Raw genomic sequence first — 19508 nt, 5'->3', positions numbered from 1 at the left:
TCCTGGGGGTCCCCTGCGGCCGGCGGCCACCGCGGCGGCTCCCCGCCGTGCCACGCGTGGCTGCGCCCGGGGCGCGCTCCCAGCCCCGGTCATCTCCCGGCGGGGAAGCGGGGGGAGAGGCGGCGGCTCTTCCCGCTCCTGCCCGGCCGCCCAAGCCGCCGGCGCGAAGCTCGCCCCGGTGCCGAGGCGCCGGCAGCCGCAGGGTCCGGCCGCCAGCGGGGCCCCGCTCCCCCTCGCCTCCCCGGGCAGGCGGGCTGCGGCGGCCGGCGGCTGCCCTGGGTGTGTGAAGATCGCCCGCGGAAAACAACCGCGGGGGCTGGTTTCGAGAGACACCCAACGCCGCTCTCGTTTCTCCTTCCCCCCCCCAGGTAGTGCAACCCTCCGTTTTCACTCGCAAGCCCGCTCCCAACCTCTGCAAACAGAGTAAAGCCTCAGGTTCTCCAAACAGACGAAAGCAAGCGTTTGTAACACTGAGGTGGCTTAACCTAGAAATACGCAAGCAAAGAAACCAAAAACCAAAAAAAACCCCCAAAACCCAACCCCGAAACAAAGCGGGAGAGGGTTTCCTTACGAGCTCCTGAAATGTGCTGGGAGGCACCTGCTTGCCGGGGCGCCCGCTGCCCTCGTCCCCCCCCCCCGCCAAACCCTCCCGCCGTGGACCGCTGAGAAAGGAGTCCTGCAATAGTTTGCCACGTATAAAACAATCCCGTTGGTTTTATATTAAATACTGAACATTCGCAAAGGCATTTTTAAAAGTCGTAATTGTTAAGATCATTTGGAACAGGAACTAGAAAATTCAGCTCAGATCATTCCTATGCTGCCAATATCTTATTTGCATCTGACAAAAAAAAGCGCTGAGTTTTATCAAGTATTTGCTAACAACCGTTGCATCAATAAAAAGAGAGAGACAGAGAGTTTTCTCTTCACGTTTCCTTAGAAAATTTCACTCATTATGTCTGATCTTTAGGATCAGGATATTATTTCAAACCAAAATGAGCATTTCCATGCGTAATTTTTTTTTTCTAAAATAAAGAATGATTCTGAGAAACTTAGAGAAAAATACGTAACAACTCTAATAAGGTGCCATACAGATTCATTGTCCAAACGTTGTTAGGAAAGAATCTAAATCTTAATTTAAAAGGCCAATTTTCTTTGATTGATGTGGCAGAAGTAGGTAATTTAGATACCCAGCAGCACTGCAACTGTGATACTCTTCTCACTTCTCTGGAAATACATATTTTTAAGAGCTAAAGAGTACAACAAAGTGCTAGATAACTCCAGTCAGCAAGTCCCAACTTATCTTTTTAGTCTTTTTTCTAATGTAAATGTTTGTATTTCTGTTTCTATTGTCTGTGACTTTTAACTCTAATTTCTTTTCTGCACTGTGTAATTTTTATGCTGGTTTCTAATATTTTCTTCACGTGTCTTAAGGCTGAGGTTGCCCTCACTGTAATTTGAAAACGGTGATTTAAAATATTAGCTCTGTAAGAGACAACTGACCCTGGGTTCATTAAGGTTTTTCATCCCTCAAAATGCTAGCATGTATTTCCTTAGACAAGCATGCAAACATTTGCATCCCAGGGAGGGGAGGGTAATGCCCCGATTTTCCCCTTTCCCTTTCTTGTCTTGTTAACATTCGTGCATGCATTAAGGTTTTACGGTAACTTTTTAAGAACCAGGTGAGCGCGTTGGGTTTGCAGCTGCTGATCTTGTGAGCCAGCGTGCCTCATGACACGACGCTGTGCAAGGAGAAAACTCACTAGCTTCAAAGTTTCGAGCAGGTCTATTTTATGCCAAGATCAGGGAAATGCGAAAAGCACAACGCTGAGCGTAGCACAGGCCACAGAAATGCATTACGGCACACAGAGGAGAACAAAAAAACCAAAAGCCTGGGCTGCAGAGGAATGGGAAAGAGGAAGTTGAAATAGATATGTAAAGAGGGAATTTTGACACAGTGATTTTAACTTTGCATGTGGAAGTGAAAATAAGGGTTATGGGTGACAAATGGGAGAGCGCTGAAGTGAGAAACGCAGCCTCCTGTAGAAGGAAAGGCTGTGAAATACCTGAGGCTGGAGACCTCTCTCATATTAGGGGAGGTAGCTATGGCTGGGGAATAAGCATCAGAGACCCATCGAGTAAAGGAGCCGCTGATCCTGTTCGGAAAGAACAGTGTGATTAGAAATTAATAGAAATAAGACCAGGCCGTGACAAGTTTGAGCCAATTATAACTGCATGGACATAAGCTAGAAAACGCTAAGAGGAAGGAAAAATATTGAGCTGCAACTCAGAGGACATGATGCAGGACTACTTCCTCTTAGGTTGTGTAAAAGAGGAAATAAAGACTAGCTAGATTTTTTTTTCTCTTTTTTCTTTTTTTGGGGGGGAGTATCCCTGAGGCCGCTACTGTAGACTTAATTGGGGGAACAGCAATGCGATCTCAAAAAAGTATGATAGAGGACCTAATTCGAGCTCTTACTTTTGCCGGAGTAAATCTAGAGACACACCAGACATCCATTCGATTATAGCAGGGTAAAACTGTTTTCAGAATTCAGTCCTGTTCAAGAAGATAAGATAAAATGAAATTTTTCATAGTTTAACCAATGTGAACATTGTAGATACAAGTCAGAAAACTTAAGGTTAGGAATCTCTATATCTCCCAGTGCACCACATCAGAAATGCAGCAAATCCTGTGTTCCTAAATATTTGTTTGATAGATGCTGGCACCAAGGAGCTACAGCGCAAACATTTCGGACAAGGTGAAAGCCTTTGTCTGAGCGATTGCAGATTTCATTAGTTCAGATTGTGATTTCCATCCCTGAGGCTGTGCGTGAGGTCTTAAGTCTTAAGTGAGGTCTTAAGTGAGGTCTTAATTTGCTTTCATGCTTCTAAAGGAAAAAAAGAAATTGTTCAGTAAGTTGTGATTAAACATTCGATTGAGGCCTGCTTTTCCATGGACTTATTCTGAATTTATGCTGGAGTAGCTCTGTTCAGAGCGGTGAGAGGAAAAGAGAGGGAACTGATGCAGCTCTGACCCTCTGCATCCATGAGATGATTGGCTTGGGTTTGTTTTCTCTTGAATTTTATATTTCCATCGTTGTGCTGACTTTGCTGTAGCTTAAAAGTAATGCTACTGATGTAAATCTGACCAGAATCGGTTCCTGTTACTTGAATTTATTTATTGACAATTACAGAACTATATTTTGGAAAGCTTATTTCATGTATTTTTTGTGTCGGAGTACACATTATGCTGTGTATTTCAGAGGTGCATCAATGTAAAAACTTTTCTGTAGCTCTGCAAACTAGGAATGGAGGTGATTCCTGTCCTCCCCAAACAGCTTCTTAGTCTACATAGATTTTTGCTGTTGTTGCTTTTTCCTGTTTTATCATGTTACTTGTTGACCTTCTGTGCCCCAAATTAAATGTCGCGTAAGGAAGCTGAGGCTTCTGCTCCTTGATTTCGTAGGTGGTGGCCTTGGGAGACGTGCCTGATGGGACACTGGTAACGGTGATGGCTGGAAACGATGAAAACTACTCTGCAGAACTCAGAAACGCCACAGCCGCCATGAAAAACCAAGTAGCAAGGTTCAACGACCTCCGATTCGTGGGTAGAAGTGGAAGAGGTATGTGTTTGTTCTCAGCTACGCTTCAGTCATGTTCACCAGTTATGTCAAGTTCTAGTTATGTGGAGAGAATTTGAAGATGGCGTCTATCGAGTTTTCTGTGGCAGGGAATGCTGCAAGATCTGGCATAGGCCAATTCCAAAGGCACAGAATTAGCTATATGGTTTTCTTGATTTATCCTAGCCCATCCTCCGTGTCACTTCTATTTCTGAACAGTGACAACTCATTTGAAAAAAAAATCTCACATAGACAACGAGTCACATTTTGACTCCAGAAGCCATCCCGTCAAATTTAGAACAGCACAATATTACCCATGTTTAAGTTTAAATAATGTATTTTCAATTTAAAATGAGAATTTTCGGCTTGTGTAAAGACTCACGACCATCTCGGGGCTCCCAGGCACTCTCTGCAAAAGCTGGTCTCTGTAACAGAGCGAGTCAACCTAAAATTACAAGTAATTCCTGCATAGATCTCAAAATTTTCTGGCTTCATCATGACCTGATGAAGGCACAGGGCACTTTTTCTGACCTTTCTTCTCTGAAATATAGAACAATATGCAGTAGTCCTGTCATTTAATGTGCTCCTGCAAGGTGTGTAGGATAGAAGAGAACAGAACAGAACAGATGAGCTTAATATCTGACTTGCTGTATCTCTGTGATAACCAGTAACTACTAGTGCATAGTAAATAAAAAGGCCTTATGAGCGTAAGTAACAAGTAAGAGTCAAAGCTGACTTAGACTAGAACTATATAAAAATGTTCTTAGGAAGCTGCAAATAGTATCTGACACGTGCGGCTCACGTCGCATGTGAGCGGGCAGGTGCACAAAGCTTGATGCAAAAGCCCGTAAAATCAACAGAAGGACCCTTTGCAACTTCACTCTTACGGCTCCGGTCCATAATCTTCAACCCCATAAATTCCAAGCAATCATGTTTACCTTTCTATTACAAGATTATTTCAAGCACTCCTCTTGCATTACTGCCCTCGTTCCTGTGAGTTCCTTTGCGTGGGTCGGGGGGGGTCAGTCGAACCCACAGAAGAGAAGCTGGTGAGCTGTTGCTCAGAGAAAGCTCAAAGATCAGCCTCTCTCTTATAAGGTCAAGAATGAAAAACTGTCGCATCTTCCACGTGACTCCATATGATATTTATTTATGTATTTTCCTTCCGTTTCATTCGTACCTTTAAGTAAAATCGGAATGTAACATTATGGTGTTCCAAATACAGCAGTGTTAGTTAGGGACAGTTCAGCGCTGTAACACTCACAAATCAAAATTATAGTGTCTACTGCACTTAAGTAGGTGTCTGTGTACTACCTTTCTGAGCCATTTGTGCGCTGGTGTCTCTCCGAACCAGATTAAATACTCGGGCCTCGCTGACCCCTCCTCACCATTTCCCCCTCCCTCTCTCCCCATGTGAGCACTCGAGCCGCCTCCTGATGCGCGGTTGCACCCGTGGCTCTTACGAACACAAACGGAGTTATGAGCATGCTTCAGGAGGGTGACAAAGGTGACCCACTTCTGCTCACTCGCTCTCCAAATGTTTTCTTCCAAACGGGAGATGGGTCAGGCTTCCGACCAAGGGAGTTATGCTGATTATACACAACAGCCTTTATTTGCCTTTGAAGCGAAGTGCATCTGTAGATATTCTTCCAATAGAAATACAGTCAGCAATTGTGGAAGAACATGGCCCTGTTGAAACATAGATGCAAGCAGTAAATACATTTGAAGAATAAAATACCAACCCGATCCCTCTGTATCCTGCAGGATTTTTAGCTGAGGATACAGAGGGAGATGTCTTTTAAATTGTGTTGTTTGGGCTGTCTTCAAAATGCACTTGGTGGAAAACACCCGCAGCTGAGAACGTAGCTTCGTAATGCTAGCAAAGAATAATAATAGGGTAATGCAGAGAAAATTATATCCATTTACTGAAAACATGAGAGATGCTGTAATGTCTAAAAGTATCAGTCATTAAACATGTTCATTTGTTATATTAAAGGTTCCACCTTTTCAGTAAATGGAATTTGCATTATGATTCAGAGATGACTGTTTAGAAGATTCAAATGAATAGCTGGCAAAGTGGCAGAGAAGCTAATAAAAACAAACCTGTAGTTCAGTTCCTGGCCATGGTAGTGAAGCTAGAAATCATAACAGTGAACTGTGTGAGTTTCAAGGTCAAAATCCAGCGGCTGAGAGAGAACAGTCCCTATTCATGCAGAAAAGCTTGGCGGGGAGTGTCACCGAGCCCCTTACCATAACCGGTTGCTACTAGCCGGTCACTCGCGCACGGACATAAGCCTTGTATGTGTGTGATATTCAGGTGCTCGGGATCCTTTAAGCGATGGAGTGATTTGGGAACACTGCATGCTATTAGTCAGTCTTCGAGGTTAAATCTCATCACCTCCATTGGCTGCCCATCTTTGGAGTGAGTGACTAATGTATGCTTTTGTTTACTCCTCGAACAGGGGATTGTTTTCCAAAGGTGGGGATTGTTTGCATTGGGTACGGGATTTCTGAGGTGCTGTTCTGTTGAATTTGTATAAAGCCTAAAGCATAAGGTAGCTGCTTCAAAGGGCATTGCTTCCTTTGATACTTCACTAGAGGAAAATTAACCGAAACTTTGTTTGCTGTGTAATATTTGAGTTTGAGTAAGTTCAGTTGCCACCAGTGATAGTGAGATGCCAGGAATATTATGTGAACAGTGATTGAAAGTTCACGTTGGTTACGGTCAGAGTGGACGCTCTTTGTGTATCTTGGGTGATTTAAAATCACTGCTGGAGAATAAGGAACAGCTTCGACTGGTGACAGTTCCCTGTGCATCAGTTATCGCCATCGCATCGCTGTAACCATCCCTGTTAAAAGCCTTGCCGAACCGATGGCAAGCCACCGCTTTCTCCCTTCTAAGAGAGCAGGGAATTGTCATTTTCGACATTCTTAATAAGTAGTTTAAATTTTCTTCCGTGGGCTTGAAATGAAATCTAGCAAGACAGCCTGACGGCTGTTTCAAACGTAAGACGATCGTCCACGTTTACATCTCCGTGAATAAGCAGCTCTGCGCTGGCTGTGAGAGCGTTACAGCCATTCCCCCCGTTCGGGGGTCTGATCCTGCCTGTCTGTCAGAGCAGACGCACCAGCCAAATGTTGGCCCAAGCTTAAAGAACCAAACTGCATTTCAGTGTTCGCTTCGTCTCTAATAGCAAGCAGTTGCCCCTGTTGGTCTGCCTGTGCCTTTCGTTCAGAATTAAAAAAAACCACCCACTTGATTTTCTTGACACCCGGAATGGGAGCTGAGAATATTGCAGGTCGCCCGAAACATTGAGATGTTGTATAAAGGCAATTTGGCTCGCTCTCCTGAACAAAACAGATTTACATTGGAATTGGCTGGTCTCCAGAGTTACTATTCCTCACCCTAGTTTGAGAATGCTACTGGGAAAACCTGCCCGTCTGGCTTGTAAGCCCAAGTAAGTAATTTCTGAAAGAAAAATGTAGTTTAAAACTTCAGCCAATCTCAGCCCCCCTTGCCTGATTACCTGGTTAAAAAAAATTAATCTTTATTTTTTCCCTCCCTTCATAAACACTTCAAACTTCAAAATGCTACCACTGCAAAGTACCCTGTTTTCTTAATGTATAATGAACCGGTTTATGATGAAATAAATCTGATGCAAAAAGCCTGACACCATAGAAGTTCATTGGATAAAATTAAAAATAAATAGTTATTTTGGAGAGGGAAAGCTTCGTGGCTCAGTAAGCATTACATATTTTCCTCATGGAATCATTAATCCCAGTAACTTTCTTCTTTGTAGAATGTAATATTAAAAAAACCCCAACAAATAAACATGTTTTCCAGATGAAAATAATTATTAATAAGTTATCATAATAGTAGCTAATGGGGAAGTGTCTTGGCTTCCTACAGAAGATCTCAATCTAAAGCTGTGATCTGGAGCTGGAGCTTCGTGATAGCTCTCCAGCAAGGCCTTTTTAAAAACTGCATCTTGGAAAGGACTGAAAATTGATCCTACGTATATATTTCCGACCAGCTATCGGGATTAGAGTCATGAATAAGTTTTGCGATAGTTTTCAATTTCCACAGAGCCAAAGAAGTACTCCTTTTTCACAGGAGTAGTTGATAGGAGAACACGGGAGAGAGATATCACCAAGCATAATCAGGAGTTTCTGCTATCAGGACTCTTCCTTCTGGATATAATTTTGGGGAAGAAAAATCAGTTTAAGCCGGAATCTCAAAAATACCTAAAACCCAAAAATTACTGGCCTGGATTCTGAGTCCAATTATTTTTATTGGTCTTCTGAAGTCAGAATTTTGCTCCTTCTGTGCAGCTTCAGCTTGTGGTTGCACTATTTAAGCACTTTGTTAAAATTTGTTTTATTTTTTACTTAAACACATTCAAAATTATAAAAGTATGTGCAAAACAGAGGAGGATGCTATTCAACAGGATCGTAAAATTGGTATTAAGCAGCCGGTTGGGTCCTGGTCCAAGCCATTGGAATGCTTTAGGAGACATGGTATCAGATACTGGAGTAACACTGAACCGCGCTTGCCAGACGGGACGAAAATAGAAGAAATCCAACTGCAATCAAAACTGAGAAAAGAGTCATTTGATAGAGTTTAGAAACAACCGCCTATTTATACTTCAGATTGATAAGTACGCGGCGCTAGCAGGATGCTACAGCCAGCGGGAGGCTGGTTTGGCCATAGAGAAATGGGCAGCTCCTTTGAGCCATCCTGCAGCCCTGCCGTCGCGCCGGGTGCGGGCAAGGCTGGCACGGACCTTGGGGTGGGAAAGCTGGGCATCTGCAACGCCGCTCGCCCGGGGCTGCGGCTGCTGGTCCTGCTGCCTGCCGGCAGCGGCCAAAGGAAGGGGCTGCGCTGCTGGTCCTCTCCCCGGGTGTGTGTTAGAGGGTCGATGTTTATCACAGGACTCTTCTCTGTCCAGTCTGGTCTGAACGGTGCATTTTTCTCTAAAAGACAGAGGCCAGAAGCAGTAATTTTATTTTTAAGTGACTTAGGGTTGCTTAGTTGTGTCATTAATTTTGTCAAGATTTCTGTGTAAACCAAGTAGCCGTGGAAGAATTCAGCGTGCAGACTCCCCACACTGGTACAGAGGAGCCGATGCCTATTTGAAGCCGAAAAGCCCAGCTCGGCGTTAGATTGATCGGCAAACCTAGCCCTTTAAAGACCACGTCTGCCTCGGTGCTGGCCTTTGGCAGGGATGTAGCGGCAGGAGGAGGGGAGGGGAGAAGACTTTCTCATTACGCCAGTGCTGCCCGAGTCGTCCTCGGCACACACTCGCTACGTGCAGCCGGGTTCGCATGAATCGCTGATTGTGTAAGAAAGTATACGTATGATGCAGCTCCGCGCGGGGGTTTGACTCGAAAAACATCATGTGGTCCGTGAGGCTGAGCATGACTGCAGCTGGCTTTGCCAGCTCCCAAACACTCTCTGCTGGGTTACTTAAAATTTCGTCTGGGCGAAAAAACTCTCGATCAGAAAGCGTCAACAGGAGAAAAATAATGGCAGAGCGATTTGGAGAACTTCCTGTCTCCGGGAGCATTACTGCTGTAAACAGTGGCCATGCCAAGTGCTGAACCACTGCCCTCAGTCCAATAACAATAAATCTATTTTTTGGTTCTGCAGAGCTCTGCTTGTACATTTTTGAAACTCGGGCTAACGATGAGGATGAGGCAGACACTATCCTCTGAGCATTTTCTTTTTTTTTTCGCCATGATAAAAGGAGTTGGGCTTACCAGGATACTGCTTAGGGAAAACAAAGTACCTCTCTAGATGAAGAGGTTACATAGTTTCAAGTGATCTGTTTGCCCTTCAGCTTTTTTTTCCTTTCCCTTTGTTTTTATTTTGTTTTGCCTCCTTCAGAGGCTGCTTAAGTTCTGGTAAAAAAAAAAATTATTTTTGTGTGTACCTATGTACCTATATATGTATGTACCTGTATTACAACCCAAATAACAGCTGCTGTTTTGTCACCAAAATAAATCATTCTGAGAGACTAATTAGGACTCTGGCTTCAGGGCTGGCTAGTGAACTTCAGATGACTATCCTATGGCATACAGTTCTTGTCAGCTCACTCAGGATTAGCAGAAGTGAGGATGCTGCAAATCAGTGGCTTGCAATTGCTGTCAGGAGAGTCTTTTCCAGCATAGTCATGTGCATAAACCCTCATCAGTCTGAATCAGTCTCCGTTCCTTTCTAAAAACCCTTTAGCAACAGTAAAAATAAAAGACTTTTTTTTTCTGTTACCTTAGTGCTGTGTGACTCTCCACCTGTTTTGCTCCCATCCTACTTCTCTCCTGTTTTTCCCGTCATATTATTTCAACACAGTTTTCTCAGCCTCTCCAAATCGACCTTATTCCCTTCACCTCTGTCCTGCATCAATCTCTGTCTCTTGTTCTCCTTCCTCTATTGATGCTCTTCCTGCCCATCCCCTTAGAGAGCTGCTGCCCCTCAGCACAGGCTGGGATTCCTGCTCGAGCCTTTAGCACAGGAGCAGGTTGTGCCCTCAAGGTGTGCTGCTAGGAACCATCCTTAATTCCTTCCGCCCTTTCCTACCGTTCCTCGGGAGCTACCTGCCGTGTGGTGCGGGCAGTGCGTGGGGGAGAGGGAGGAGGTTCTGGAGGCCAAGGCGAGAGGCGAGGAGGAGGGAAGCAGCTGCTTTGAAGGCTTGATGCCAAAAGAGCTCTTCAGCGGGGCGGTGCTTGGAGCAGTGTGTATGCACATCAGTTCCCTGAAGTTTGGGGAGGAACTGAAGGAAACGCTTTGGCAAGGCCACAAAGTTTCCACAGGCTAGACTTTATGCACGACAACTCTAACAAAGCCACGTCCATATCTGAGGCCACAGAGGTTGCTCTATGTTTGAAGGTTGTCTCTGGTGGAACTTGGCAGGTTCCAAGTTTGTAATGGCAGTATTATCTCCCTCATCACTGACTGCATGGATATCCATCGAGTGACCCCAGACCTCTTCCGAGCTCTGAAATCAATGCGCATTGCATTAGTGTAATGACAGCACGGAGGACTCCTTCCTCTAAGAAAATAAACTCAGAGTAAACAGCCCCAGTGCACACTCCCACACTCAGCTAGCTGCTGAAGAAGTGACTCGTCAGGTTGTCTTCTGGCATTCACCTGCTTCAGGCCACTGCAGGCAGAAGTCCCTCGCTTGCTAAAATGGCCCTGATGATCATAAAAGTGCTCCTTGCCTTTCATATTCAGAGCAGTGTATTGCTCTTCCAGTGAACCCACACCTTCCTTGTTCCCTGTACTTGGTACCTCTTCCTGCAGCCATGCCGAGCGGTCCTCCTCTTCATTGCTCCATAGGGCAAGCAGCATGTTTGTTCCCAGCTCCAGCTCCGTGCCAGAGCACTAAGGAATGCCAGCATCTGTCTGGACAGGTAGCCAGGCTGGGGCTGGTCCTAAATGAAAGCCAGTGCTGGAAAAAGGGAGAGGGACTGAGACAAAATCCCGGTCCCACAGGGCTTTGTCTAGGTTCACAGGACAATGCGCCGTGAAAGGAAGATGCCACAGGATAGGATCTGCCAAAAACCACAACACCCATTACACCGAGGTTTTCCCGGTCTCATGATTAGGCAAAGGATGACAACAGGGGTGAAGAAATCATGGGTTCAAACACAAAAGCAGTCCTTGGAGAAGAGACTGGAACGAGGCGTTCCCCTCGCCCCAAACGCTGCAGCCACCAGCCCCAAGAGCCAGGCGCGTGCCCCCCCTCTGCCCGAAGGACCTCTCTGCCCAAAGGACCTCCAGCCGGGGAACTGCCAGGGTCGAGGACCTTGCCACCCCACCGCAGCCGTCTGGGCAGGGTGCACTTCGGGGAGGTGCAAGTGTACGTCTGAGGCACGTCCTACAGAGCAGGGAGCTTCCCTGGGGAAATGCCCGAATGCTTAAAGCAGGAGAAGGGGCTGCCATGAGAAGCTGAGTCAGCGGGTTAGCCCCAAGAAGCAGCTCCCAGACCCAGCCGCCCCAGGAGAGGGGCAGAGGAGGGCTCAGGCTGCGGGTCAGGGCCGGACTGACCATGCCGAGCTGCTCCTTCCCGGAGGCTGAGCTTGTGGCCGCGAGGGCACGGGACTGTTCAGCAGGGGAAGCCCCCTCAGATGTCCGCTGCATCTACTGCTAGGCATCACCTGGGTAGGGGAGGTGGGAGGGCTGAGGGGTGTAATTTTGGACTTAAGCATTTAAGTAAAACCTGAATCCCACTTCAGGCAGCTAAATCCTCTTGTGAATCTGGGCCTTAACCTTTTCACGTGTCTCCCATCGCCTATAAAGTGCGGGTGATAATTTCTACCTCAAAAAGCTTATTAATCGTTTGAAATTATAGCTGCGTTAAGGACTATTATTAGGCTTAAAGATCCCAAGGCATTTTCTGTGAGAAGGCGGTAGCTTTGCATTTAAGTCATTTCGTTTTGAACTGTCCTTTCCGTCTGGTGTTCCTGTTGCCGTTTTTCCCTTTCTCTGAACCATTCAGCAGTGACACAGCAGTCTGCTGAATGATCGTTTCTTCGTTCCACCCTAGAGCTGGATGCACTTTGTGGAGGCTAAGTCATTTCTGAACACTTATTCACAAACAGCCCAAGCTCCGGTATAGAGGAGCACTTCATTTAAAACTGAAATGATATTGCGCTGGGAAAAAAATAAGAATTCCTTGCTATGCAGTAGGTCACAGCTTGAAAGCAGAGGTTCAGGTTTTGGGATAGCCCACTCATAGGAGCATCCGAGATTTCCATTAAAGTCACCTTTGAGGAAAAAATAATTCCACCCTCTCAAAATCTGTGTTCAAACATTAGTGACATGTATGTTTGTATAAATTGTGTATATACATTTCAAGTCTTAAAAATATTTTAACAATAAGCACTGCATTTTAAGACTGTAATCTCCTTGTGCTGCCATTCTGCTGCAGAGGCCGGGCACCCCATAGCATCTCATTCTTCCTCTGCTGTAATTATTGTCTCCACCCAAGTCCATAAGAATTTTATAGTGGTTACTGCAGCAACTCCACTTATAGTTAGAGGCTGCTTGGCTTTTCCATTAAAAGGTCTTCCCCCCCATCCTTGTCTTTTAATGCTTTAATCCATTTTGCAAACTTGATCTGCAGGCTTTCAGTCTAAGAAGGCATCCCACCCCAAAAATTCAGTTAAAACAGGTCACTTGGGTTGTCTTTCAGAACAGAATGGAAAACCACTTTTTTTTAATATTGTCAAACATTGTTGTAACTCTGGTGCACACACTCACGCACACATATACATATACCACCTCCATCACAAAACCTAAAAGCTGGTATTTACATAGGACTTAGACTTAAGGATGCTGAAGTACAAATAGTGTTCCTGCCAGCCAAATTCCTACCACAGCTTGAAATAGTCTCTCTTCTGAAATTAGACAACATCACAATATAGGGAGATTCCTGGTGGTTTTGTGTGTTTGTGGATTGTTGCTGTTGGCATACAAAAGTGACTAATGTCTACGTTAACTACTGGGTGTCACCCTAAGCTGGCTACTGTAGGACACCCTGTCTTCAGAGACCTCTTTCTTGCCACCTTGGTCCCAAATCTCTTGACCCTATGCCTCGTCTCCTCAGTTAGTTCATTTATGTCCTTTCCCATGAGCTCAGAGTTATTCTTGTACCTGTCTTCTGCTGCAGCTCCCTTCGTGATAAATGGCCATGACCATTTAGTACCCACACCTGGTATCTCCTGCTACTCAACTGCCACAGGTTTTTTTGCTCTGAACAGAATAAATTGTGCTTTTGTGGCATCTGTGCTGAAGCACATTCACAGGAAAAATAAGGGATTAGCACAGAGGCCCCTGCAAGGCTGGAGGAGGTGGTGGACGGTATCGTCATGACAGCACATGGGACTGGGAAGTGAAACTGCTCATCAGCGCAGAAGTGAAACTGGCTGCACACGGACTCTTGTCAAATTAAAATGTAAACATCTGGCCAAAAAAAGAGAGAAAAATTGTGGCTGTTTAGTGAGTTGAGTCCCACCCTTGCAACACTTGAGAATGTGAACGATCCCTGTCTGTGCAAGGGAGAATCACTCTTCTGAGGGCTTCAGGTCAAATACTAAAGGTGTTAGTTGCTACCAGGATCGATAAAAAGCAGCATTCAAGGAAATATGTGATTTTTGAATTGACGGTGACATGTTTCTGGGATGCTGGGTGCTGGCATTTTTTGTTTATTCCAGCAGGAAGATGCTCTCCTTTTTTTCTGAGGAAAGGGATTTGAATGTTGGTACCACTGTCGCACAGCAAAAGGGGGAAAAGCGACTTTAGGACCTGCTACCTGCATGGGCGTTCTCAGTGCAAAGGGAAACGTGTAGTGTAGGGGACAGGTCTTGTAGCATGCCTGGTACACCTGATGACAAAGGGCGGGCACGAAATGTTGCTGTGCATCACCAATACGTGTCTGCTGGAATAGCTGCTGAGGGCCTGAGTCAGCTTTATTTTAACAGCTGTAAGTTACACTGAATATAGAACCAGCTTCTGCACCTGTTTGCTTAAATATTTCATGTCCGCAGCTTGCAGACTTAGGGTTATGTTTTTGTCTTATGAAATAAAAAGATTGTCAGGGACTATTTCCAGAAGATTGTCAGGGACAATTTCCAGAAGAGTTTCAGGGACTATCCTTCTCACCCAGATAATGGGCTTAAGGTAAAATTCAATTTTAGTGCCTGCTTAGGTTGACAGCGTCTCTATGAACGTTACTTGATTGCAGTTACGTAATTTTGGTTGCTTAATATAGTTCCTGTGTTGCCTTAGGTTAAATGTACATGTACTTCACCAAAATAACGCCTTGAAATGATTCCGCCCCAGACACAAGCTGCTTCTAGCCTTCTAGCTCTGGGAATCCCCAGAGCTGCAGCAGGAGAGGGAGGCGGCTCTGCTGGTCTCCACCACAGCGTTTGACTTGTTAGCTGGAAAAAAGCTTGGAGAGTGGGCAGGGAGAAAAAGAGAGTGAAGTGCATGTCTTGGTTAAGCACTTGGTAGTGCTGCAGGGAGCCGGGAAGGAAAGGGAAGGGGAGAAGCCAGCGCCAGCCACGCTCCCGCAGCAGCGAGTTGCTTTTCCACAACGTATTGCAAAGCAAATTCAGTGGTTCATAGCTGGGTCCAAGTTTGCAGCAGGGCCACTTTTGGTCATTTGCATGACAACTTGGCACCATATAAATCTGGAACAAAGCACCTATTGGTTTAATGCGATGGAGATTTCATTCTAGGTAAGTAGATGCTATGTAAACACAGATATAAGAACTTCCTGGAGTGAGACACTCGACAGAAATGTTCAAAAGTACACCTTTATGCTGACCCAGGCTGGTTTGGCAGGAGGCAAGTGGGTGTATTTCCCAAATCTCCAACTTGACACACGCTTACACCCGCAAAACATCCAGCTAAATACACAAACAGATCCGTTGGCCGTGCAACTGATTTGCATGGGCAGTTCTTGCATTTCTTTGGGCAATCACCCTGATTTGCTGACATCTCCCCATGTTCGCATTTATCTGTTTGGACCGTTGGTCTTTGGCGGTCAGAATTTGTAAACCATTTACAGTGTGGTAGCGGATGAGGTGAATAACAGTTTTTTCTCATATTTAAATTCAGTGGTATCTGTGGTGCTGATGGTAAACAAATTATGGGTTTTTTTGATGCTGCTTACTTCAGCTGCAGCTTTTTTCTGATGAAATAGCCACTGGACCAAACATAACAGGCAAAGTTATATTCTGACTATGTGAAACTGTCACCAGGGGCAGGAGAAAAGAGTCACCACCTGAGCACAGAATTTGGACTTGTGCAGGTTTTTTGGAATTGGACATGCAACTTGAACACCTACAAAAATCTTTCACTCCTATGATGAGCAGCAGTTAACTAATGAAGGGTCAAATTATGTTGGCCCTTCTCATCCTATTGATTACATTTGGAGTATTCAGCGGCTTAAGTGATAAGAACGGCAAAATTTGGCCCCAGTGCATAATAGTCGACATTTGAGAATGAATATGCAAGCATGTGTGTATTACATCCTGCCCAGAGATACAGTCAGATATGTTATTAAAATGCAGTAGACATCTTCACTTTGGCAGATACCCAGGAAGATGTTGTGAGAAATTGTAAAGATGTATAAAATTGATCATTTAGCATGGTTTAATAAAAGTAAGTACATAAGCACTAAAAAGTAGAAGCTGAATAAAAAAAAAGCATCATAATATTTCTTACTAGAACCTGGAAGTCTCTCACTAATATAATAGAAATGTCTGTAATATAATTTGTATTGCATTTGTGTATTACATTTCAAATTTTTCCATCTATACCTTTTGTCCTTGTCAGCACAAGCATCCTTGGCTCCTTTCCCTTTTTTCTTCTTCTTCTTTTTATCTAATAATTTACTGTAACAATTTTAAAAAACCCCACAATTCTAATGACACATCTGTGATCATCAGAATAAATCCCCAAAGCAAAAGATAGTAATTGTGACCACATCATCTGTTGGCCTCCCTTTCCTCCCCCCCTGCCCCGGCAAACTTCTGAAGCTTTAACTCCATTTTTTTCTGTCCTCATTTGGATGAACCTTCATCAATGGAATCAACAGCTTTTTTTGCCTGAGAAGGAGGTAGATTAAAATGAAGTGCTAGGTTCAAGATGTGGCCTCTCTTCCCTAAAGCATGTCTGTTCTCATTCCCTTTGCGTCTGCCCATGCAGCCACTTATATTTTAAGCGTGCCTTCCCATCACCAGACCCATCTGGTCATAACACTGCCCAGGGATGACTAAAGCAGCACACAGGCGCTTCATGTGACCATGTTGTCACTTGAGATTCATTTTTTCCCCCTTGGTTCCTCTCAAACATTCCCAGGGGCCATAGCTTACAAGCCTATTGCTCCCTCTAGAGCCTTTCAGTGCTGTTCTGGGGGACCATTTAAATAATCTCTCGTCATGCTAGGTGTGAGCTCACTGCTCGTTTTGCTTCCAGCTTCTGTCAGATGGGATGCAGACTGAAGGCAGACTTCAAGTTCCTGTATTGCAGTGTAGAGCACGGGCACACCACCTTCAGATGCTTGGGTCTTGGAGGCTGATCTTCACCTTTTGCTGGCCCAGGAACAGTATTGCTGAGCAGGTGCTGGCGGACAATATTATGCTCTGCTTCCTCTTAAGTTCTTGCAGCTTTGCACAGCATCAGGGGATCTCACGAGCAATCCTGTAACGTCATGAGCTAGGGACTACTGGTTTAATCCATCTGACTTCGGCTGTCAAATCAGCACTGACTCTTGAGGGCACTTTTGATAGTACAGTCTCTAGCAAACCCACCGACAGAGTCTCTAGGTGTCATTTCAAAAGTCAGTACTGTATTTTGGCCAGAAATGCTACTGTTTTCATTATTTTTTCTAGAAGGGTTCTGACCTTAATGCTCTTGCAAAAATAAACATGACCAAGCAATTTTTCCTACCCTAGTTGTGAGGGAAGACTTGATGGAAGCAGTGAGTCTTGTGCTCTGCCCTTATGCATATGAGGGTATGCTTGATGCCTGTGGGAAGGGTTTCCAGAGGCAGAGCCCTGTCCCACATCTGGAGAATTTAATCCTTGTGCTCATGAGGTGCTATGTGCCTAATATTAGGAACTGCCAGGGATAGTTACAGAGAGAGCAGCAGTGTCTGAAGTGACTCTTGCACCCCAGCAAGGCACAGCTTGACATTGACATCACCCGTCAGCCCTTCCACCATCGGCAAAGACTCCCATGATAACGCAGTAGAGATTGGCTTCAGTATACTGAGGCATGCATCACAGACTCAAGCTAATTTGTGTATGGGTTTCTGTAGATTTATGGGACTGTTTAACCCAGAGGGTCTCAGATTTTGAAGTTAGTTAATGGAGGGCTATGTGCTGGCTTGCTGTGGCTGCTAGGACATCATCAAATTGTTATCATGACTATTGGAGGCATCCAAACCAGGCCAGTGTTTCAGAATGCCTTCTTGCGGTGTCTGGTCCCTCTTTACAGTCACTAGAGAGGTCAGTCCATCACTTAGGCTGTCTGACTCAGTTTTGGTGGCACCCACCCATTTCTGCGTTGAGCAGAGACACTAAGTGCTCAGTGTAGGTCTTCTACCGATAGTTAGGAGGTCCACTTACTTAGGCATCAGAAATCATGGCATCTAATGTAGGCTCCAGTGCTAGGGAGTCTGAATACAGCCTCCACTGACTAATCTGGTGTTATTTCCACCCGTTTGGTCTGCTGCATGTTGCATATGTATGTGTGTGTGTGTGTATGTGCACGTGCTTGCGTGTAAGTGTATTATGCAAGTGTATGTTGAAAATAAAAATCTGTATCATGGCTGTATCATAATACATAAAAGCAAGGAGGAGACATTTATAGTCCTGCTGTCATCCCAAAACAGGTATATCCATAAAACACAGAGTTCACTAACAATACCTCCAATCTAAATCTACCTTTGTCAACCAGACACGTAAATGATGAATAATGTAGAAGCTATGAATAAAAGTGATAAAACCACTTAATAAAGCTAAATGTAAATGAAACAGAATAACCAGAGAAGAAACACAGCCAGAATTATTGGTAAGCAGCAATGAGGGACACGTAGGTTTATGGTTATATAGTCCTGTGGTTAACCAGTATGTGGTTAATGAATAGTCTTCTGTCAACAAGAAGTAAGCTAAGTATCTTCCTGCTTTTGCCAACTTGTGTCACAACTTTATACAGGCTCTGAGATCTAGTCTGTTCTGTAGAAAATCTTGACAGTAACTTCACCTCCCTCTTCTTTGTTCTGGTCTTGTAGACTGGTAATGTGGCCACATTCTACTACATTTCACTATTGTTACAAATTTTTTTCTGCATTTCTTTTCTATCTGGAAAATCCACAAGAGCCTTCTAAAGAAATAAATTGTATTTAGTTGTATCTACGTATCCTAGCAGAACAGCAGGAGCACCTTACCTAATGCATCAGCAGTTGTCAAAAACAAACCAAACCAAAAACGAACGGGAAGCAAGATGGAAATACTGCAAATTAATAAAGAGAATAAAGTATATGTTCAAAGTCTTGTTCAGTCTTAGTGATCTAGGTGTTGTATATAATGATACAGGGAAACTATTTTTGGAAAGAATGAAGATCTACAGGTGCCTCTGATATTTGTTAAGTCTAATGCTACGGGTGATAAAGTTTTTTGGAAGGCAGTTTATTGAACTTTATTACTGATGCCTCATAGAAAGATCTGTTGTGCTGGCTGAGAAAGAGTAACAAAGCTGTAAAGCTTTATCATGTAATTTGGTATTTAAAGAATGTCAAGAACACAGCCATCCTTGGTCTGGGTAGATGTAGGACCCAAGAGCTGAGGGCCAAAGGCCCTGAGACAGGGATCTGAAATGACTTTTGCTTCTGTTGCAATTCTTTCCATCTCAGGGACTGCTTTCAAGCGAGGATGTGGAGGTGGGAAGACACTGGCCTAGGATTTGCGAGGCTTGTGTTTCAGCTTCTGTTTTGTCAGGGCTGTGATTCAGGATTATAGTCGGATTTAGCTGCAGCAGCCAAAGTGGTTAGCATCGCTGGCCACAGGCTTCCTGTGAGATCGTGGCCAAGACACTTTATCTCCCCACAGTTCCTCATCCGTAGAGTGGGGAGAATACCTCCCTAATTCACAGGGATGTGATGAGGACAGTTTCCAGTAACAGCTATGTGTGTGTGCTCACTGTGATGTTGATGCAGACCATTAGCACCAAAGTAGGAACTGCATTAAGAGAAGTATTGAATTGCAAGTGAATGTGCATAGGGAGGGGGGGAATATTGCTGCTAGAGGCAGGCATTTACATTTACATTTATATTTACATTTATATTTACATTTATCTAGATAAACGAAGCAAAC

General features: G+C 44.5%; 1 protein-coding gene across 6 annotated transcripts in view; it reads left to right on the top strand.

Moving 5' to 3' along the window:
- The window catches only part of RUNX1 (RUNX family transcription factor 1), a 175555-nt gene that overhangs the window by 100475 nt on the left and 55572 nt on the right, over positions 1-19508 (top strand). For all 6 annotated transcript variants that reach the window (XM_072846197.1, XM_072846225.1, XM_072846190.1 and 3 more), the window contains one exon: positions 3464-3620. In XM_072846197.1, coding sequence (XP_072702298.1) covers positions 3464-3620 — 157 coding nt within the window. The remainder of the gene's footprint in view (positions 1-3463; positions 3621-19508) is intronic.

Source organism: Ciconia boyciana, chromosome 1 (genome assembly GCF_034638445.1).
Source record: "Ciconia boyciana chromosome 1, ASM3463844v1, whole genome shotgun sequence".
Classification (NCBI taxonomy): domain Eukaryota; kingdom Metazoa; phylum Chordata; class Aves; order Ciconiiformes; family Ciconiidae; genus Ciconia; species Ciconia boyciana.
The sequence above is the reverse complement of the archived record's forward strand: the minus strand, read 5'-3'. Positions and strand labels throughout refer to the sequence as shown.